A 16,304-nucleotide genomic window follows, 5' to 3' on the forward strand; every position below is an offset into this window, starting at 1 on the left:
TCGTTCGCACGGAGGGGACCGGATCCCGTGTGGGTCAAGGAGGAGAACCGCGAGCTGGCGGATGCCATTGCCGCCAGGGACGAGGTGGTGGCGGCGGCTAGGGACAGGGCCTGCTACCACGCCGACATGGTGGCGGCAAACGCGACGGTGGAGGCGGCGGCTGATACGTTGCAAACGTATCTATAATTTTTGATGCTCCATGCTTGTTTTACACCAATTGTTATATGTTTTGTTTACATTTCGTGGCATTTTTACGCATTTTTTGGAACTAACCTATTAACAAGATGCCACAATGCTAGTTCATGTTTTCTGTTGTTTTTGTATTTCAGAAAAGTTGTTATGGAAACATTCTCGGAATTCGACGAAACAAAAGCCGAAGTTCCTATTTTTCTGTCACGAAGATGGAGTCCAAAGGGGAGACGAAGAAGAGCCGGGAGGCGGCAACACCACCCCTAGGCGTGGCCCCCTGGCCGCGCCTAGGCATTGTGTGCCCTCCCGGGGCGCCCACCGACATTGCCCTTTCGCCTATATATTGCTCCCGACGCTAAAACCCTAAATCAATCAGCCTCCGTCCATGAAAAGTTCCGTAGCTCCGCCGCCATCGAAGACAGGTTTCGGGGGATAGAAATCTCTGTTCCGGCACCCTGCCGGGACGGGGAATTGCACCCGGAGCCATCTCCATCGACTCCACCGCCATCTTCATCGTTGTTGCTGACTCCCATGACGAGGAGGGAGTAGTTCTCCCCTGAGGCTGAGGGCTTTACCGGTAGCTATGCGGTTTATCTCTCTCCCCCATGGTGTGATCTTTATGTGATCATGAGCTTTGTAATCTAGTTGAATAAGTAGATGTTACTCTTCATCTATTATGCTACTCAAGTGGTTTTATTAATGTGATCTCCGGAGACACCTTGTCCCACAGTGTGAAGGTGACAGTGTGCGCACCGTGTGTGGCTCTTAGGCTAAAGATTACATAAATACTTATCATGATATAAAATTTGTGTTGGATGTCTCTATGAAATTGTGGTGTTTGTTAGTACTATTTTTGGATGCTCAAAGTGACAGAGTGGGGTGTCTATAGGTTTGGAATGCGAACTTTAAGGTGTGCTTTTGCAGCCCTGCACGGTGAATTGGTGTTCGTTATCCAACCGGAGAGTGGTTCAGAGTAGCATAGTGAAGATAAGATATTTATGTATTCAATTATGATATCATTGTTGAGAGTGTCCACTAGTGAAAGTAAGATCCCTAGGCCTTGTTTCTAAGCATTGAAACACTGTTTACAACCAGTTCTGCTACATGTTTGATTGCTGCCATTTTTATTTCAGATTGCAATTACCGCTTATAATCATTCATATTACTTGTATTTCACTATCTCTTCGTCGAACTAGTGCACCTATACACCTGACAAGTGTATTGGGTGTGTTGGGGACACACGAGACTTCTTGTATCTTAATTGCAGGGTTGCTTGAGAGGGATATCTTTGACCTCTACCTCCCTGAGTTCGATAAACCTTGGGTGATTCACTTAAAGGAAACTTGCTGCTGTTCTACAAACCTCTACACTTGGAGGCCCAACACTGTTCATAAGAATAGAAGCGTGCGTAGACATCAGTGGCGAAGAGAGTCCACTGGACTCCTCTTTGGCCGAGGCCCTCGAACGCTGCATGCGGCATGACGAGCTGTCCGATCGTCAGCGTGCGCGGCGCAAGGAGTGCATCAGGAGATCACGCTTCGACGATGGCGCCGGCCCTTTGGCGTCCAGTAGTAGTCTGCGCGACTGCGAGTAACCCCGTATGTGGCAGGTCGGATGACATCGAGTAAGTACGGCCATTTTAGTTTTAGTTTAACTCGACTAACCATCTCTGTAAAGATGGTCCTTTTGGCCAATCAATAGTAATGAAGGAATATTTTTCTTACGTAGTCACTGCCTAGCGGGCCCGAATGCAACCAACGCGGTTGCGCGACCGCGCAGCGTTCGCAGAGACGCAAACGTGCCGCATATTTGGGCTGCGTTTGCGTCGCTGCGGACGGTCCGGTCACTATCCGTCGCCCCACTGGAGCATGGTCCAGATGCATTTTTCGTCCGCTTTGGAGATGATGAGAAAATCTTTTTTCCTTATCTATATCATTGCCCGCCGGACCCGGATAGAAGTAAGGGCATCTCCAACGGGGCAACGCAAACGAACGCTTACGTCCACGAAGACCGAAAATGCGTTTGGTCCCTGCTCCAGCGGGGCGACGTAAAGTGACCGGGCCGTCCGCGGTGACGCAAACCTGGCCCAAATATGCGCCAGGTTTGCGTCTCCGCGGACGCTGCACGGTCGCGCCGAGTGTCCGCCGAAACTTACATAGGACCCGCGCGTTAGTGGAAGGGAGGCCGATAACATTCCCGCCAGTGGCCATTCCCCGCGCGAAGAATCAAAGTAGACCAGTGCCAGGAGTACAGAAGCGATGGACGTCCTCGCCACCGCAACCAACACCATGGATTCCGAGGGAACCCTCGCACCCGCCGCCACCCCAGACTACCCCATAGCCACGACCGTAGCCCCAATGTAGGCCGCAGCTCCAGTGAAAGCAAAGCGTGCCGCCACCGGCGGCCGGGACGCTAAGCCGAAGGCGGCAAAGAAGGTGTTGTCCACGGAGGAGAAAGGCGTCGAGGCCGCGAAACGTCGTGGCCGGCGCTGGAATCAGAAGGAGAGGAATGCAGCGGCCGCCGCCATGGAGGCCACCTAGCAGGCGTGGCAGATGCAGCTGAAAGCCGGCACCACGCAAGTAGGCCTCCATCAGAGCATAGCGGATGCCATCATGCTCGTCAAGCGAGAGGAGATCATCGATGTCGCTCCCCCGGACTCGTCGGTGAGCTCGGTAAGTTCCTAGCTGCGTCCTGGAACACCCGCTCCCTTGTAGGTCCACGCGGCGTCGCGGTTCGCCTCCGGCGTGGCGCTGGTGCATATCAACGGGGCGCCGGTTCCCGACCTCAACCGGACGCCGAGAAGCGGTGACTCATGCCCGGGCGCGACAGAGAAGACGCGTCAGGTCTCGGAGGAGAGCATGCCGGTGCCCCGCAACCTGTTTGAGGAAACATCTGCCCCGACGATGGACGACCCAGTACGTAAGCTCTCTCACTGTGTGGGTCTATCGTGTGTCATGCGTATGACGTCCAGTGATTCGTAGGCCTATTGGAAGGGACGCAATGACATCGACATCGAGGCCATGATCTACGGCGGCGGCTTCATTGGCGACGCCGGGGCCGGGACAGGGCCGCATGATGAGTGGGCACCGACGCAAGATGGGGAGGACATCGATGGCGCACGGCTGTTCTTCACCCAGCCCACGCAGGCAACAACCATGTGTGTCGACGACTATGAGGACGCGCCAACAGGGCCTGTCCTCACCACGGATGATGCTACCAAGAAGAAGGGGGAGAACCACATGACACAAGGATTCAACGACGACGAGAACAGGTGTTTGTGCGACGCGTGGCTGGCGACCAGCCATCACTGTATTAATGGCACCTAGCAAAAGGGCAACGTGTACTGGGCCAAAGTGATGCAGGAGTACAATGAGAGAAAGCTTCACGCGCAGTACGAGATGCCAAGCCCTCGCACGGAAGAGTCCAACATAAAAAGATGGAACGACATCAAACAATAGACAAGCAAGTTCTGCTCCACCGTCGAACATGTTGTCAATAACCCCATTAGCGGCGCTGGCGTGATTTCAGTGGTAAACAAACGCGCATCATCATTCTATTCTATGTACATCGATCATTCGCAAACCATGATCCGGGCTTTAACCAACTGCAGGTATCCCGGGCCTTGGAGAGGTTCAAGGCGGTACATAAGAAGGGCTTTCATATGGTTCATTGCTGGGACAAGCTGAAGACCTCGCAAAAGTGGCAGACAAGCTTTGTCTAGCACCATGACCTCCTTTTGGACTTGATATGCTGTTCTAGCCATGTTGTGCCCCTTTTGAACTCCATTTTGTGCCGTACCATGTGCAAAATGTGATGAACTTATTTGAGACCTCTACCAATTTGAGGCTATAATTTTGTGCAAATTTGAGCCAATTTAAGGCTATAACCTGTTTTCTAAATTTTCTGAACCTAAAATGGCCCGCGTCGTAAATGTGTCGCCCGCTGGAGCCACCCGGATGTAAATGGACGCATGACCATTTTCGCGACCACATGCCGACGCAAACAACGCACATTTTAACCGTCCAAAATGCGCTAGAGATGTCCTAAACCAGCTCCATCAGCACGGATACCGCCTAGAGATGAGGCGACCGGCGGCGACGCTCCTACTTTTTCCAAAGCCGGGCAGTAGGTACCACGCTGGGGCCCTTCGTATCTCCGCTTCAATGAAAGCATCGGCGCAGGCCCCACTCGTCTACGCTGGACGCTCCATAGACTTTTTTTCTGAACTAACGCTCCGTAGACCTGGTCCGTGGACCACCACTCCATCCAACCAACCGCAGCGCCCAAATCGTTCCTGACGTGGATATTTAATAACTGGCATCGATCCCCGCCGTTGATCCGCCCTGACCCCCTCTCTCTCCCCCTCCTTAAACCCCCGGGCGTACAGAGGACCCCAACCAAAGGGCAAGCGAGCGGGGCGTGGAGTGGGCAAAGCGGGAGAGCAGAGCGGCCGTCTCCACCCCCAAAACCAGTAAGCTCCTCTCCTCCCTCCGGAACCTTCCAGAACGTTCCCGAACCCTAGCGCGCCCTTGTTTCCCTGCCCCGTCGCCTGGTTCCGGTGCTTCGCCTTCGCTCGGGGCCCGGTGGGCACTGGATTGCTCGTACGGCGGTAGGGTTGATGCTTCGGCTCTGCTCTGTATTAATGACACCTAGCAAAAGGGAAAGGTGTACTGGGCCAAAGTGATGCAGGAGTACAATGAGAGAAAGCTTCACGCGCTGTACGAGATGCCAAGCCCTCGCACGGAAGAGTCCAGCAGAAAAAGATGGAACGACATCAAACAATAGACAATCAAGTTCTGCTCCGCCGTCGAACATGTTGTCAATAACCCCATTAGCGACGCTGGCGTGATTTCAGTGGTAAACAAACGCGCATCATCATTCTATTCTATGGACATCATCGCAAACAATGATTCGTGCTTTAACCAACTACAGGTATCCCGGGCCTTGGAGAGGTTCAAGGCAGTACATAAGAAGGGCTTCCATATGGTCCATTGCTGGGACAAGCTGAAGACCGCGCAAACGTGGCTGACAAGCTTTGCGGCCTAGGATGTAGATGTGAAGAATGGGACAGCAGTTGTCTGCGACGACGAAGACGAGTATCGTGGGAAGAAAGTCCTTCCACCTCGTCCCCGGGGCCATAAGGCTACCAAGGCCGATCTATCCGGGAGGCAGCTGCCTTGCGTTCACCCAGAGCTTGGAAAAGTTGATGGCAGAGAATCTAGCCGCCATGGCCAAAAGGTATGAGAAGAAGCACGTCTAGAAAAAGAGGCCGCACCTGCCATCTACCTCAACCTCACAAAATAGGTCATTGAGGTCCAAAAGATGGACGTCGAGGCCAAAAAGGCAAACGCCGAGGCCAAGACCTGTGCAGAGGACGGAAGGATCATGCTAGCCGACTTGAGCAACATGGACGACGACACCGGGGCCTGGTTCACGAAGAAGCGCGCCAAAATCCGCGCGGAGACGCCCTATCTGCGGCACCAATGTCTAGCACCATAGCCTCCTTCTGGACTTGATATGTTGTTCTGGCCATGTTGTGCCCCGTTTGTACTCCATTTTGCGCCGTATCATATGCAACATGTGATAAACTTATTTGAGACCTCAATTTAAGCTATTTTGAGGCTATACTTTCGTGTAAATTTAAGCCAATTTAAAGTTATAAGCTGTTTGCTAAATTTTCTGAACCTAAAATGACCACAAAAATGCATCGGCGCGCTAGGTATGTCCTAAAGCACCACGGATCCCGCCTAGAAATGAGGCGGCGGGCGGCGACGCTCCTACTTTTTCCAAAGCCGGGCAGTAGGTACAACCGCGCGTGGGGCCCTTCGTATCTCCGCTTCAATGAAAGCATCGGCGCAGGCCCCACTCGTCTACGCTGGACGCTCCGTAAACCTTTTCTTTTTTGAACTGACGCTCCGTAGACCTGGTTCGTGGACCACCACTCCATCCAACCAACTGCAGCGCCCAAATCGTTCCTGACGTGGAGCTTTAATAACTGGCATCGATCCCCGCCGTTGATCCGCTCTGACAAGGCGTATCTCGAGGCTGGCAGGTGGGCCCGACCCTCTCTCCCCCTCCTTAAACCCCCGGGCGTACAGAGGACGGCAACCAAAAGGCGAGCGGGGCGTGGAGTGGGCAAAGCGGGAGAGCAGAGCGGCCGTCTCCCCCGCCCCCAAAACCAGTAAGCCCCTCTTCTCCTCTCCTCCCCCCGGAACCTTCCAGAACGTCCCCGAACCCTAGCGCGCCCTCGCTTCCCCGGCCCCGTCGCCTGATTCCGGTGCTTCGCCTTCGCTCGGGGATCCGACGCGCGGCGCTGGATTGCTCGTACGGCGGTAGGGTTCGATGCTTCGCTTCTGAACCCAGTTAGGGTTGATTAATCGTGCCGTACGGCCTTCGATTTCGCTTCGATTGCGTGCTTCGTTCCCTTTTTCCGCGCTCATCTGCGGCGATTCGGTCCGCCATTTTGGGGGGTTTGCTGTTGGGGTTTTCTGACCGGACGGATGCGGCGCACCGAGCGCTCGAGCAGGTGTTTTCTAGAAGTTTCCGGTATCTCGCGGCATGTTCCCGTAGCGGAAGGACGAGTTTCCGCAATGCAGCTGCTTTCCGCTTCGATCTGGTCCTCATTTTCGTCTCGTTTACGGCGGTTATTTTTGGATATAGGTTGCTCGATTTGATCTCCCCGCGTCGTTTCGAAACGATTGGTTAGTTCGGCTCGTGCGGGGTGTTGTTTTGCCCTCGTTTGCGCCTGTTTGCCGATCCCCAATTTTCCTCTACCGTAGCCGCAAGTTAATATTCGGCCCATTTCTGCATATAAAATCCCCGTCAGAGTTGTGGTTGTCTGCTGGTTTGTTCAGACATCGGCACTATCTCTCGTGCCCTTGTTCTGACCCTGATTCCTCGATTGTGTAGGTGCGTTTTGATGTGGTTTTGGTCCGTGTATGGATTTAAGGACTGGCAGCGTTGGTGGTTTTTGTTTGCTGCTTGGAATTTGCCTTAGTTCCTTGCTTGGATTCGTTTTGATTTTGCTGCAAACTCGGGGAGTCTGGGTAGCAACACTTCCCTTTACAGATCATGATCATCCCTTCCCCATGTCGGTAGGATATATATCCCTGTGGATTAGGATTTCCATTAAGCACCTGACGAATATTTGGTTTATCAAGTATTGTTTACCTCAAATGTGTTGTGATCATGGTACTGTTGTGACCCTTCATGCCGTTTCTGTGCTGAGATATTCTTCAGGACAATGCAGTTTATTTACTATTACTCTGTTACACACGTTTTGTGCTGAATTCATGATCATGCAGCAAAAACATTATGGTTAGTGGTTACATAACCTTGTAAGGAAATAACACAGCCATTTCAAACTCAACTGAACATTGCTGTGTTCTATTCATGGTTTCCAAAGTACTGTAGTTCTCTTGTCTATTTAGCATCTTAAGATGAATCACAGTGTACATCTGTATCGGTACTGTGATATGTACCTTCGAAATTCCACCATTTGTTTTCGAAGGAAGGTCTCAGCAGTTTCTTGTATTGATAAATATGAGCGCTAGACTTGATGTTTTCTCCTTTTTATTTGGAATACACTCTTGATGTTCTTTTTACTGAGCATCTTCTAACGTATTTTGTACATGGATCTTCTTTCAGGAGGGTCCTCACCATGGATCTTTCCAGTTCACTGACTTCAACCAGTGATGCTGATACAAGTGCACTCAATGCATTGCTTGATGCTTTCAGTTGCGCCTTTTCACTCGAAGATATTGCCAATGCATACTGCAGAGCCAAGGGCGATGTCAACAAAGCTGGGGATTTCTTGACTGACCTTCAACTTTCGATGCCCCAGGATAATGAAGTTGACCCAAGTGTTGAGAGCAATCTTCCCCAGAGTAGTAATGCAGTTGAAGGGAATTGCATGGATAACTCAAAGCAAACAGGAACTCTTTCCTGTATCGAGAAAGCAGCTGAAGAAAGCTATGTGGAGAACTCAAGCCAAACAAGACCACGTGAAAAGTTGCAGAAGTCTACTGCTTCATTTGGCACTGTATCCAGCATGGTAGGAAAAGGATCTGCCAGGGCTTATACTATTCCTGCAAAAAGAGCATCAGAGAAAGAAAAACCTCTGAAGGTTGAACTGCCAGAGTACATGCGAGACGATCTGAAAACAGATGAATCTGATTCTGCACCCAGGAGAGAGACTTTGGATAACAGAGATGTTGAGGAATTCCTATTTTCTATGCTTGGAGAAGGATTTAAGCTCAACATGGAAGTGATCCGTCAGGTGCTAGGTAAACATGTTTTGCTATCCGAAGTCATTATACCCACAGATTGTATGTTGAACCCACGTGCAATGTGCTAACTGCTGAATGTTTTTGCAGGTAGCTGTGGATATGATATCAAGAAGGTAATGAGAGATGATTGTTGTAAAGATTATGTGTTTTTTGTTGGTCTTTATTGTCATTAATGCAGAGGGGTTTAGAGTTCTTGCTTTAGGGTAGACAGCTTCATTTACTACATGTTTTCTCTTGGCCTGATTGTAGTACTGTGCTATTTATGCAGAGCATGGAGGAATTGATCTCATTTTCTGCAAATGATCTGGGCAAAAAACCAGTGAACGAAGAGGTACAAGTAAGCTCCTAATATGGCTTTATTTGAACTTTGTATGCATTTATTTCTTTTTCTGTAGAGCTGGTTAATTTCTCCGTGCTGCTCAGCTGGAATCTGGTCAAGGAGTGTTTGTTGTGTTTTCATGCGTGCAATAACCTATTATTCAGAGTTTCTATGCTGAAATTTGGTCACATGCTTTAGTTGTTCCCTTTTACCATATCCATTGCTTATTTCTTGTGCTGATGCATTTATAAATTCAACTCTACATTTGTAAGATTGAAGTTATAAGCCAACTAGATTTGTAGGGTCATATGAAGATGGTAGTTTCGAATGGTAATTGGGTACCCTGTATACAATCACTGGGTGGTATATCAACATGGTAGTTTCGAATGGTAATACCCCTGTCTAGAATCACTCTGTGGTTTGTTCGACTGTTAGCGTATGCGAAAGTTTCCTCTGTAGAGTGTAGACTATATTTGTCTGACAGAAAGTTATGTTCTAACAAGGAAGGATGCAGTTTCGTTTGCTAAACAAGTTATAAGGTTTTGAATGACATTTAACCCAAATATATTCCTTTTGCAGGACATGGCAGTCAAATCTTCTTTTTCCACGGGAAGCAGTCTAGGATCACAATCCACATCTAGGTTTGTCTGCTTTCTTTTCTATTATTGCTTTATTCCTATATTTCCCTAAGGAATGAGACATTTATGTTTCTTATTTGTCACTTCTCTTTCTGTGGATGTGACAGTGCCCATTCTTTGAGGGAGGATAAACATAACCCAAGACCACAGATTACTCCAGGAGAGTTGCTAGAATCAATGTTCACTGCACCTGAGAGATGTGAGGAGGAACCGAAAGGAAGACGGTATGAATTGGGTGCGAATCGGAGGAGAGTTCTTGATCAGAAACCAGTTTTAAAACCTCTTGAGGACATTTCACCATCCTCTACAGATCTTCCAGTGAAAATTATCCTAGGCAGCAAAGGTATACTGTTTATGCTTGGATCTTTCTTTGTTGTGAAATTTATGTATAATTTTTAAGGGATACTTAGCACAAAGTTTCATCAATAATGTTTGTTAATCCTGTAACAACTTAACTTTTAGTATTGACTTAGAACTCCATAAGATCTCGAAAACTAACACTATTGTGGACTTGAAGTTTCTTTCACTGTGATAGAGGGTCTGATCAGGGATGTGTAAGCAGTTAATATTATGATTTGTGTACTCTTAATGCATATGTTAAAGCTGTCTTTGATTTTGAGCTTATAGTGCTACTTTATATTCATATCTTTGGACTGAGTGAATGACTTAGGTGGCTGGGTTCACACATACTTTTGTTGAAATGCGTGATAGAACTGTTATAATCAACTCCTTGCGGCCTTGTTGATTAATACTCAAGTGTCTTGAAATAGTCTATATATGTTTGGACTTCGGAATGACATGTGCATGCAAATGAAAAATATGCTTATTCTAGATGAGTTATGGACCTTCAATGAAGTATTGCAATGGCATTTCAAGGGAGCCAGTTACTGGTAGGTGGTAAATGCTTTGTGGCTTGTTAACATGGGAGTTGTGATATGGCTAGTTTTGCGTGGTTGAAGTATGGGGAACTTAGAAAACCAGCAAGTGATTTCGTCTGTGTCATGTTTTGTGAATATTATTTTAAAAGTAACTGTTACTGTTAACATGAAGCCTGCGGGTCTCAGATTCTAGGTTCTTGCTATCTGTTCTTAACATTTGTGTATTTTGAGTATATGTAGAACCAGTTGTGGGTGATGAGGATGATTATGAGAACTACCGTAAAGCTGCAAAGCAGCACTTGGATATGATGAAGCAGTACTACTACAAGGTCGGGGGTGCTTTCTGATGATGTTTTTCTTAGGCAAATAGATGTTTTTTTTGTGTCTATACTGAAGATATTATCCTGAAAATTCCAGGCTGCAGATGCTTTTCGGGCGGGTAACAAGACAGAAACAGACTATTTTCTTAAGGAAGTAAGTATTAATGTTCTTTTAGTAATGATTGGGGAGTTACATTAAATTAAATAATCACTTCTGGAAGGAAGAATCAAAGAGGTCAAGAGGACATTCCATATGACTCTAGGTGTTTTGAACCTGGGACTATCTCTAATTCTCTATATTCCTAGAGAAAATAACTATGATGTATTATTACCTTTATCTTGTCCTCTCTCTTCTGTCCGAAATTATTTTCTATAGAAAACTTTTCTCTAATTTGTCTGTTTATTCAGTTGATGTGACAACCACTTTGAGGGATTAACATATTTTGATGAAACTGTTGCAAGTTTGAAGCACTAAATGTTTTTTTGTGTGTTCTCTGAAGGGAAAGAACTATTATAGGATGGCTCGATTATCTGAAGAAAAATCTTCTGGGGAGATCACAAAGTCCAAGCAAGTGCTCTTCCTTTTTTCAGACATATTGGCTGAAACTTTTTTTTATTATAGTTGTTTAATATTAAAAAATTTAGTCCAAATTGACGGGAACAACTTTTTGGTCTTTCTGCAGACAAGAGTTAAAGAATGAGTTATGTCTTGATCTACGCTCACAAGATGCTGCAAACGTAGCAAATCTTCTGAGACTTCATCTTAGACAGTTGGCTAACATCCCATGTAATGAGTTTGGTGCATTACTCTTTGAGTTTGCTCATATTCTTTATAGGAATAATTTAATTTACCTATTTTTTGCAGCTTTTGATAACTTGCGAGTTATTATTGGTGTTGATGATGGCACCTTCAAGATGGGACAAAGAAGGAGAAAGGTGTGCATTTCAAGATAACCAGCTCACTGATTTTTAATTCTTAATGCACACTATTGTGGCTGCTTAGCTACATGCATGGTTCAGAAATAAATCCTTGGTCTGCATTTCTGTTCTATACAGAGTATCGATATTCACAAAATTCTCTTCGGACTAATACTAGTATCTAGGTGTTTTACTTTAATATACAATGCTTGTGATGATTGCTCAATTTGATCTTTGCTAGTTTGGTTATTTTTTCAAATTTGTCCAATTAGGTTTCCGTGCCAACTCATTAATCAAGATAATGTCCATATTCAGAAAAATATGTCATATAAAGTTAACATAATCTAAGTATAACAAAGGAAAACTTTAATTTTTTCTATTTATAGATTAGCTAGTGTGCAGATGTTGTGCATTAGTGATTACTGAATAACCTTGCTTTACATTGTTTCTTTTCTCACACGATTTATAAACTTGTGTCTCTTATTCTTGCTGGTTCCTTTATCAAGTTTGCGTGTGCATTCTTCATGATGATTCTTGTAGGCATGTGTCTTTCTGTCTTGTTTGTATTCTACGTTTGTTTGTAGGCATGTTGTTTTTTGATTTAGTATGCACGAACTTTGTTAGGTCCTGTTAATTCATTCTGTTTGGTCATGTTGCGAATTCTGATCTTCTGTGATGACTGATGCGGTAGCTTAAACATACCATATTTTCCATGTTGAGATATACATAGATTGATATGATTGGCGTGAACTTTGTTTGGGGATGGGTGTGTAGCAATTTTACAAAATGATGACTTCCCAGAGTAACATGTGAATATCTGATGTTGCATGTAGCTGGTACTGTATGTCTTCATCACTTAATAAAGTTGAATGACCACAGGTGGAGAAGTTTCTGGAGAAGAAATCAGTCCAATGGACTGAAGATGAGGCCAATCCCGGGACCCTGCTGATTCCGATTAATCAGGTGAAAGAATAGGTCGATGTACAAAGGTGTGTGAAGAACTGACAGAAGATATTCGTAGCTGCTAGCCATATTAGCAAGTGCCGTTTTGAATCTAGGTGCTTTCTGTTCACTTCGGGATATGAAAGATGAAAGTCCCTGTGCGTTGCATTCTTTGTCTTTGCGCATAACAGATACTTTCATCCTATTTGCTACTTCGGTAGTGGCCTACATGAAGAAAGCTTGCACGAGGATCTGGCTGAATTGTTTGAGTAAAAAATCTTAAGCATCGAATTGCTGTCCCAGTGCTTTTTGCGTATGATTGCCCCAGTGCAGTAGCGTGATCTGATATCTGAGAGTTCACATTCTGAAACATATTCCCTTCCGTCCTACTTATATGTTTTTCTGTTGCTCTCAAGTCGCAAATTTTATCAAGTTGGCTGGAAACATGGTGACCTGTACATATGACCTCTTTTACTATGTACACCAGATTATATCTTAATATCTGCTCCAGAGATCAGAACAAGAGCAGGCATAGCACGACAAACACAAAGAGGAAGAACATTATCTGATGCAGAGATCTCTCCACCTCCATATGCTGCCGTCTCGGCCTAGGGCTCATGTTTTGCAGGGCGGGCGGGCTGGAGTAGTATGCACTTGGCACTGGCAGCTCGCCACGGAGCACCAAGGGAAGCACCGCCATTGCCATTCCTCCAAGAACCCCTCCGGCCGTCGAGTGCATCACATTCACGCTGCGGCGTCTGAGCGGTGGAGGAGGGTATAGGACGTCGAACCTCGTGGTACCGGCATGGCTATGCGCTTGACTGGGTGAACGAGTCAGCCAATCGGGCTCTGTGCTCACCTGCTGAAGGTCACTGCCACCGCTGATCTGCACGGTCGGCCGGCTTGGAATGGCCGGGTTGGGCAGTGACTTATTGGAGCGGCTGCCGCCACGGCCGTAGAGCGGCACGAGCGAGTCCAGCGTGAGCGGGCCATTGCACACGGGGCACGGCCGCCCTGTCGAGGTGCCAACGTGCTCGCCGTCGAGGCGCAGCCACTCGTAGATGCAAGGCCAGCAGTAGAGATGGCCGCAGCGGGTGACCACCGGCTCCACGGCAAAGTCCATGCAGATGTTGCAGTCGAAGCAGCCGCCGCGTTCCGCCACCGGCACGTGCCCGCTTACTCTCTTGGATGGATCACTGCTGGGCTCGTCACTAGCACCTGTCGTGCTAGCCTGATTCATCTTGCTCCTGCACCTTCAACGATTCGCGTCGCTGCAAGACGAACAAAGGGTCGAATTATATTACAAACGGCAGGAGTCAGGGAGAGAAGAAGCAGCTCGCTTAACAAACTCTCACCAATCAATCGATAATCCAAGGTAGGTCACGAATCCGCCGTGGGACGGAAAATCAATCCGACCAGAGAAGACAACTAACGAGACGGGCAGAGGAAGCCACGGCAATCGCACGTTTTGTGGCGGTGCCGTTCGGGTTCATGCGCAGATGCTGTCAGATGGTGACCAAACCCAAAAGGGACAGATGCTCCAACCGCAAGACAAAGGAGCCATGGGTTTGATTGGCCGAGACAAGAGGCTTTTCAGGATATGATATTGTTCAGCCGTGAGTGACCACTGTATCCAAATTCCCGTACTAAACAAAGGCATTACTACTTCAGATAACAACAGAAAACGTCACATAATGCTCCATGCTTCCATATCGATCAGTACGGGGCAGTGATAATCTGACACGAATCGCAAGTTGTTCGACATCCACTAGCTCAGTAATTATGTTTTTACCCAGCTAGCTGGAGAGGTGTACCTAAAACATGGCTCCAAAAGTCAAGCCCGGTAATTGACAGTTTGATTTTATTTTTTGCGGTGAATTGACAGCTTGAATTTAACTGTATAGGAGAGAAAAGAAAGCAGTTGCATTTGTAATCTGCTCCTCAGGGGATTGACGTGCGTCCTAGGCTCCTAGCCCGTGAACTTGACTTCGGATAAGGTCGCCAGATCACTGAAACACTGACCTGATGTTATCCTCAATGCACCATTGAGGGAGTTATCCTTGTTTTCTTTAAGACAAGTGCAAGGAGGCAAGGACACAGCATAACGGAGGGTAGGAAGGAGAACCCTATCATTATCATGATGATATTCTTAAGTTTGGCAAATGCTGCAGTGTTTTTCATGATGATATTCTTAAGCGTGGCGGTGCTGATAAGGAACAGAACAATGACGAACTAAACAATGTTAGGACTCAACACAACAAACCATTCACTTAATCTTCTGAAGCATATATAGTGATCCACGAAGACAAACAATAGAAAAATGAAGCGGAGCGGTTCTAACTTGTAACAGGATTGGCAAACAACGAATAAATACCAACATTTTCGCCACCGTTGACACACGGTCGATATTGGTCCTGTCTTCGTGGATAAAACTTGTCCATATAAGAAATTGTTGACCAGACTACTCTCACAGTAGAGAGGATGGTTCTAAACTAATACTCCCTCCGTTTCTTTCTATAGTGCCTATTGTTTTTTGACACGAAAATTAGCGCAAGCAAATTTATTGATATAAAACCCCCAGCGCTATTTGAGAGAAAAAAAAGGAAACTGGAAACAGATCGGAGACGTGATCTGCTCCCTACGCGCGGCCTACTCCTTCCTAATCTCACGTGATATGTATTTGCTATTTCCTTAACAGACGCGTGTGTGATCTACTCCTTCCTAATCTCACGTCCAGATTTTCTCTACGTGATTGCATACCAGATTTTGTCAACGTGAATAGATTCTTTCCAGATTTTCTGGACGGAAACAAATCGGTGGAAGGGGTTATTTGCAAAAAAACACAGCTTTCCTCTTATATTCTGAAACAATTGCGAAAAAACAATAGGTATTACAGAAAGGAACGGAGGGAGTAATTCGGGCCCCCCTCCCCTACCGTAGAGACATGTATGATATTTATTACAGTTTGTTTTCTCTTTTTCTTGCTATTATACGTATTTTTTTATTGTTGAGCTCATGGCATGTGTTATACAGTTGTTCAATTTTTTTTTGTGGCTATTAAAAACGCGGTTGGCTTTGTCAACTAGAGTGGTACCGATGAGGAAAGTGTGCGACATGTCAACCAACACCCTTCCTAAATTCCAACTGGCACCCAAATTGTGCAAGTTTAATGGGTCAACCAACTCGGCGAGTGTACCCAAATGCATCCCTAATCTGCTCATCAACGGAATAACGTGCGTCCTAGCTAGCTCCACTTGACTTTGGATAAGGTGGCCAGATCGCTGAATAAAAAAAGGGAAGGGAATGGTTCTAACTTGTGATACGAATATAGGATTGGCATGGTGGCACACGATGAATAATGCAGCCAACAACTTTTATCCTTTTCCTGTTGCATCATACGCCCCCTTACCGTAGAGACACTAATGACATTTGTCGTCCATATGCAGTTTTTTATTTTTAGTTTCTAATAAGTTATGCATCTTTCTTTGACTGAGTAGAGCTCACGGCATGTTGCTTTTATGCAGTTGTTCAACTACATATTTTGTGGCTATGAGAAACGATATTGGCATTATGAGGTACAGATGATGATATGAATAGTGTGAGTGCGATATGATCAACCAACAGCCATCCTAAATTCATGCTGGCACCCAAATTAAGCAGTTTTAATGGGTAAACAATATGTTACTATATTGTTAAAATAATTTAGGTATAACTAGTTATTTGTTTTTAATTCCGACATTGCCTGAAAGAGAAGACGAGTAGATTGGTCTAATCTAATCGAAGTGTTACCGATACAACTGAATCCACAAACT

At 46.4% G+C, this 16,304-nt stretch overlaps 2 protein-coding genes across 4 annotated transcripts in view; one reads left to right on the plus strand and one right to left on the minus strand.

Moving 5' to 3' along the window:
• Positions 1–12,783, plus strand: part of LOC124692508 (putative nuclear RNA export factor SDE5) — a 34,273-nt gene extending 21,490 nt beyond the window's left edge. The window contains exons 1-12 of one of the 3 annotated variants that reach the window (XM_047225898.1): positions 6,312–6,370; positions 7,837–8,474; positions 8,565–8,590; positions 8,746–8,814; positions 9,376–9,437; positions 9,542–9,777; positions 10,553–10,641; positions 10,730–10,786; positions 11,133–11,200; positions 11,316–11,419; positions 11,498–11,568; positions 12,430–12,783. In XM_047225898.1, coding sequence (XP_047081854.1) covers positions 7,850–8,474; positions 8,565–8,590; positions 8,746–8,814; positions 9,376–9,437; positions 9,542–9,777; positions 10,553–10,641; positions 10,730–10,786; positions 11,133–11,200; positions 11,316–11,419; positions 11,498–11,568; positions 12,430–12,525 — 1,503 coding nt within the window. In that variant the 5' untranslated portion in view covers positions 6,312–6,370; positions 7,837–7,849 and the 3' untranslated portion in view covers positions 12,526–12,783. Of the gene's footprint in view, positions 1–6,311; positions 6,371–7,836; positions 8,475–8,564; positions 8,591–8,745; positions 8,815–9,375; positions 9,438–9,541; positions 9,778–10,552; positions 10,642–10,729; positions 10,787–11,132; positions 11,201–11,315; positions 11,420–11,497; positions 11,569–12,429 lie in introns of those variants that run through there. The other 2 variants (XM_047225896.1, XM_047225899.1) reach the window with 2 other exon arrangements.
• Positions 12,784–12,851: 68 nt separating this feature from the next.
• LOC124692509 (E3 ubiquitin-protein ligase RMA1H1-like) lies at positions 12,852–14,046 on the minus strand. Its single transcript, XM_047225900.1, has 2 exons — positions 13,848–14,046; positions 12,852–13,763 (listed from the first exon to the last, which is right to left on the minus strand). The coding sequence occupies exon 2, from the start codon at positions 13,730–13,732 to the stop codon at positions 13,007–13,009; it is 726 nt and encodes a 241-aa protein (XP_047081856.1). The 5' UTR covers positions 13,733–13,763; positions 13,848–14,046; the 3' UTR covers positions 12,852–13,006.
• Between the last annotated feature and the right edge of the window lie 2,258 nt (positions 14,047–16,304).

The sequence above is a fragment of the Lolium rigidum genome, chromosome 2, assembly GCF_022539505.1.
Source record: "Lolium rigidum isolate FL_2022 chromosome 2, APGP_CSIRO_Lrig_0.1, whole genome shotgun sequence".
In the NCBI taxonomy this organism is placed as follows: Eukaryota; Viridiplantae; Streptophyta; class Magnoliopsida; order Poales; family Poaceae; genus Lolium; species Lolium rigidum.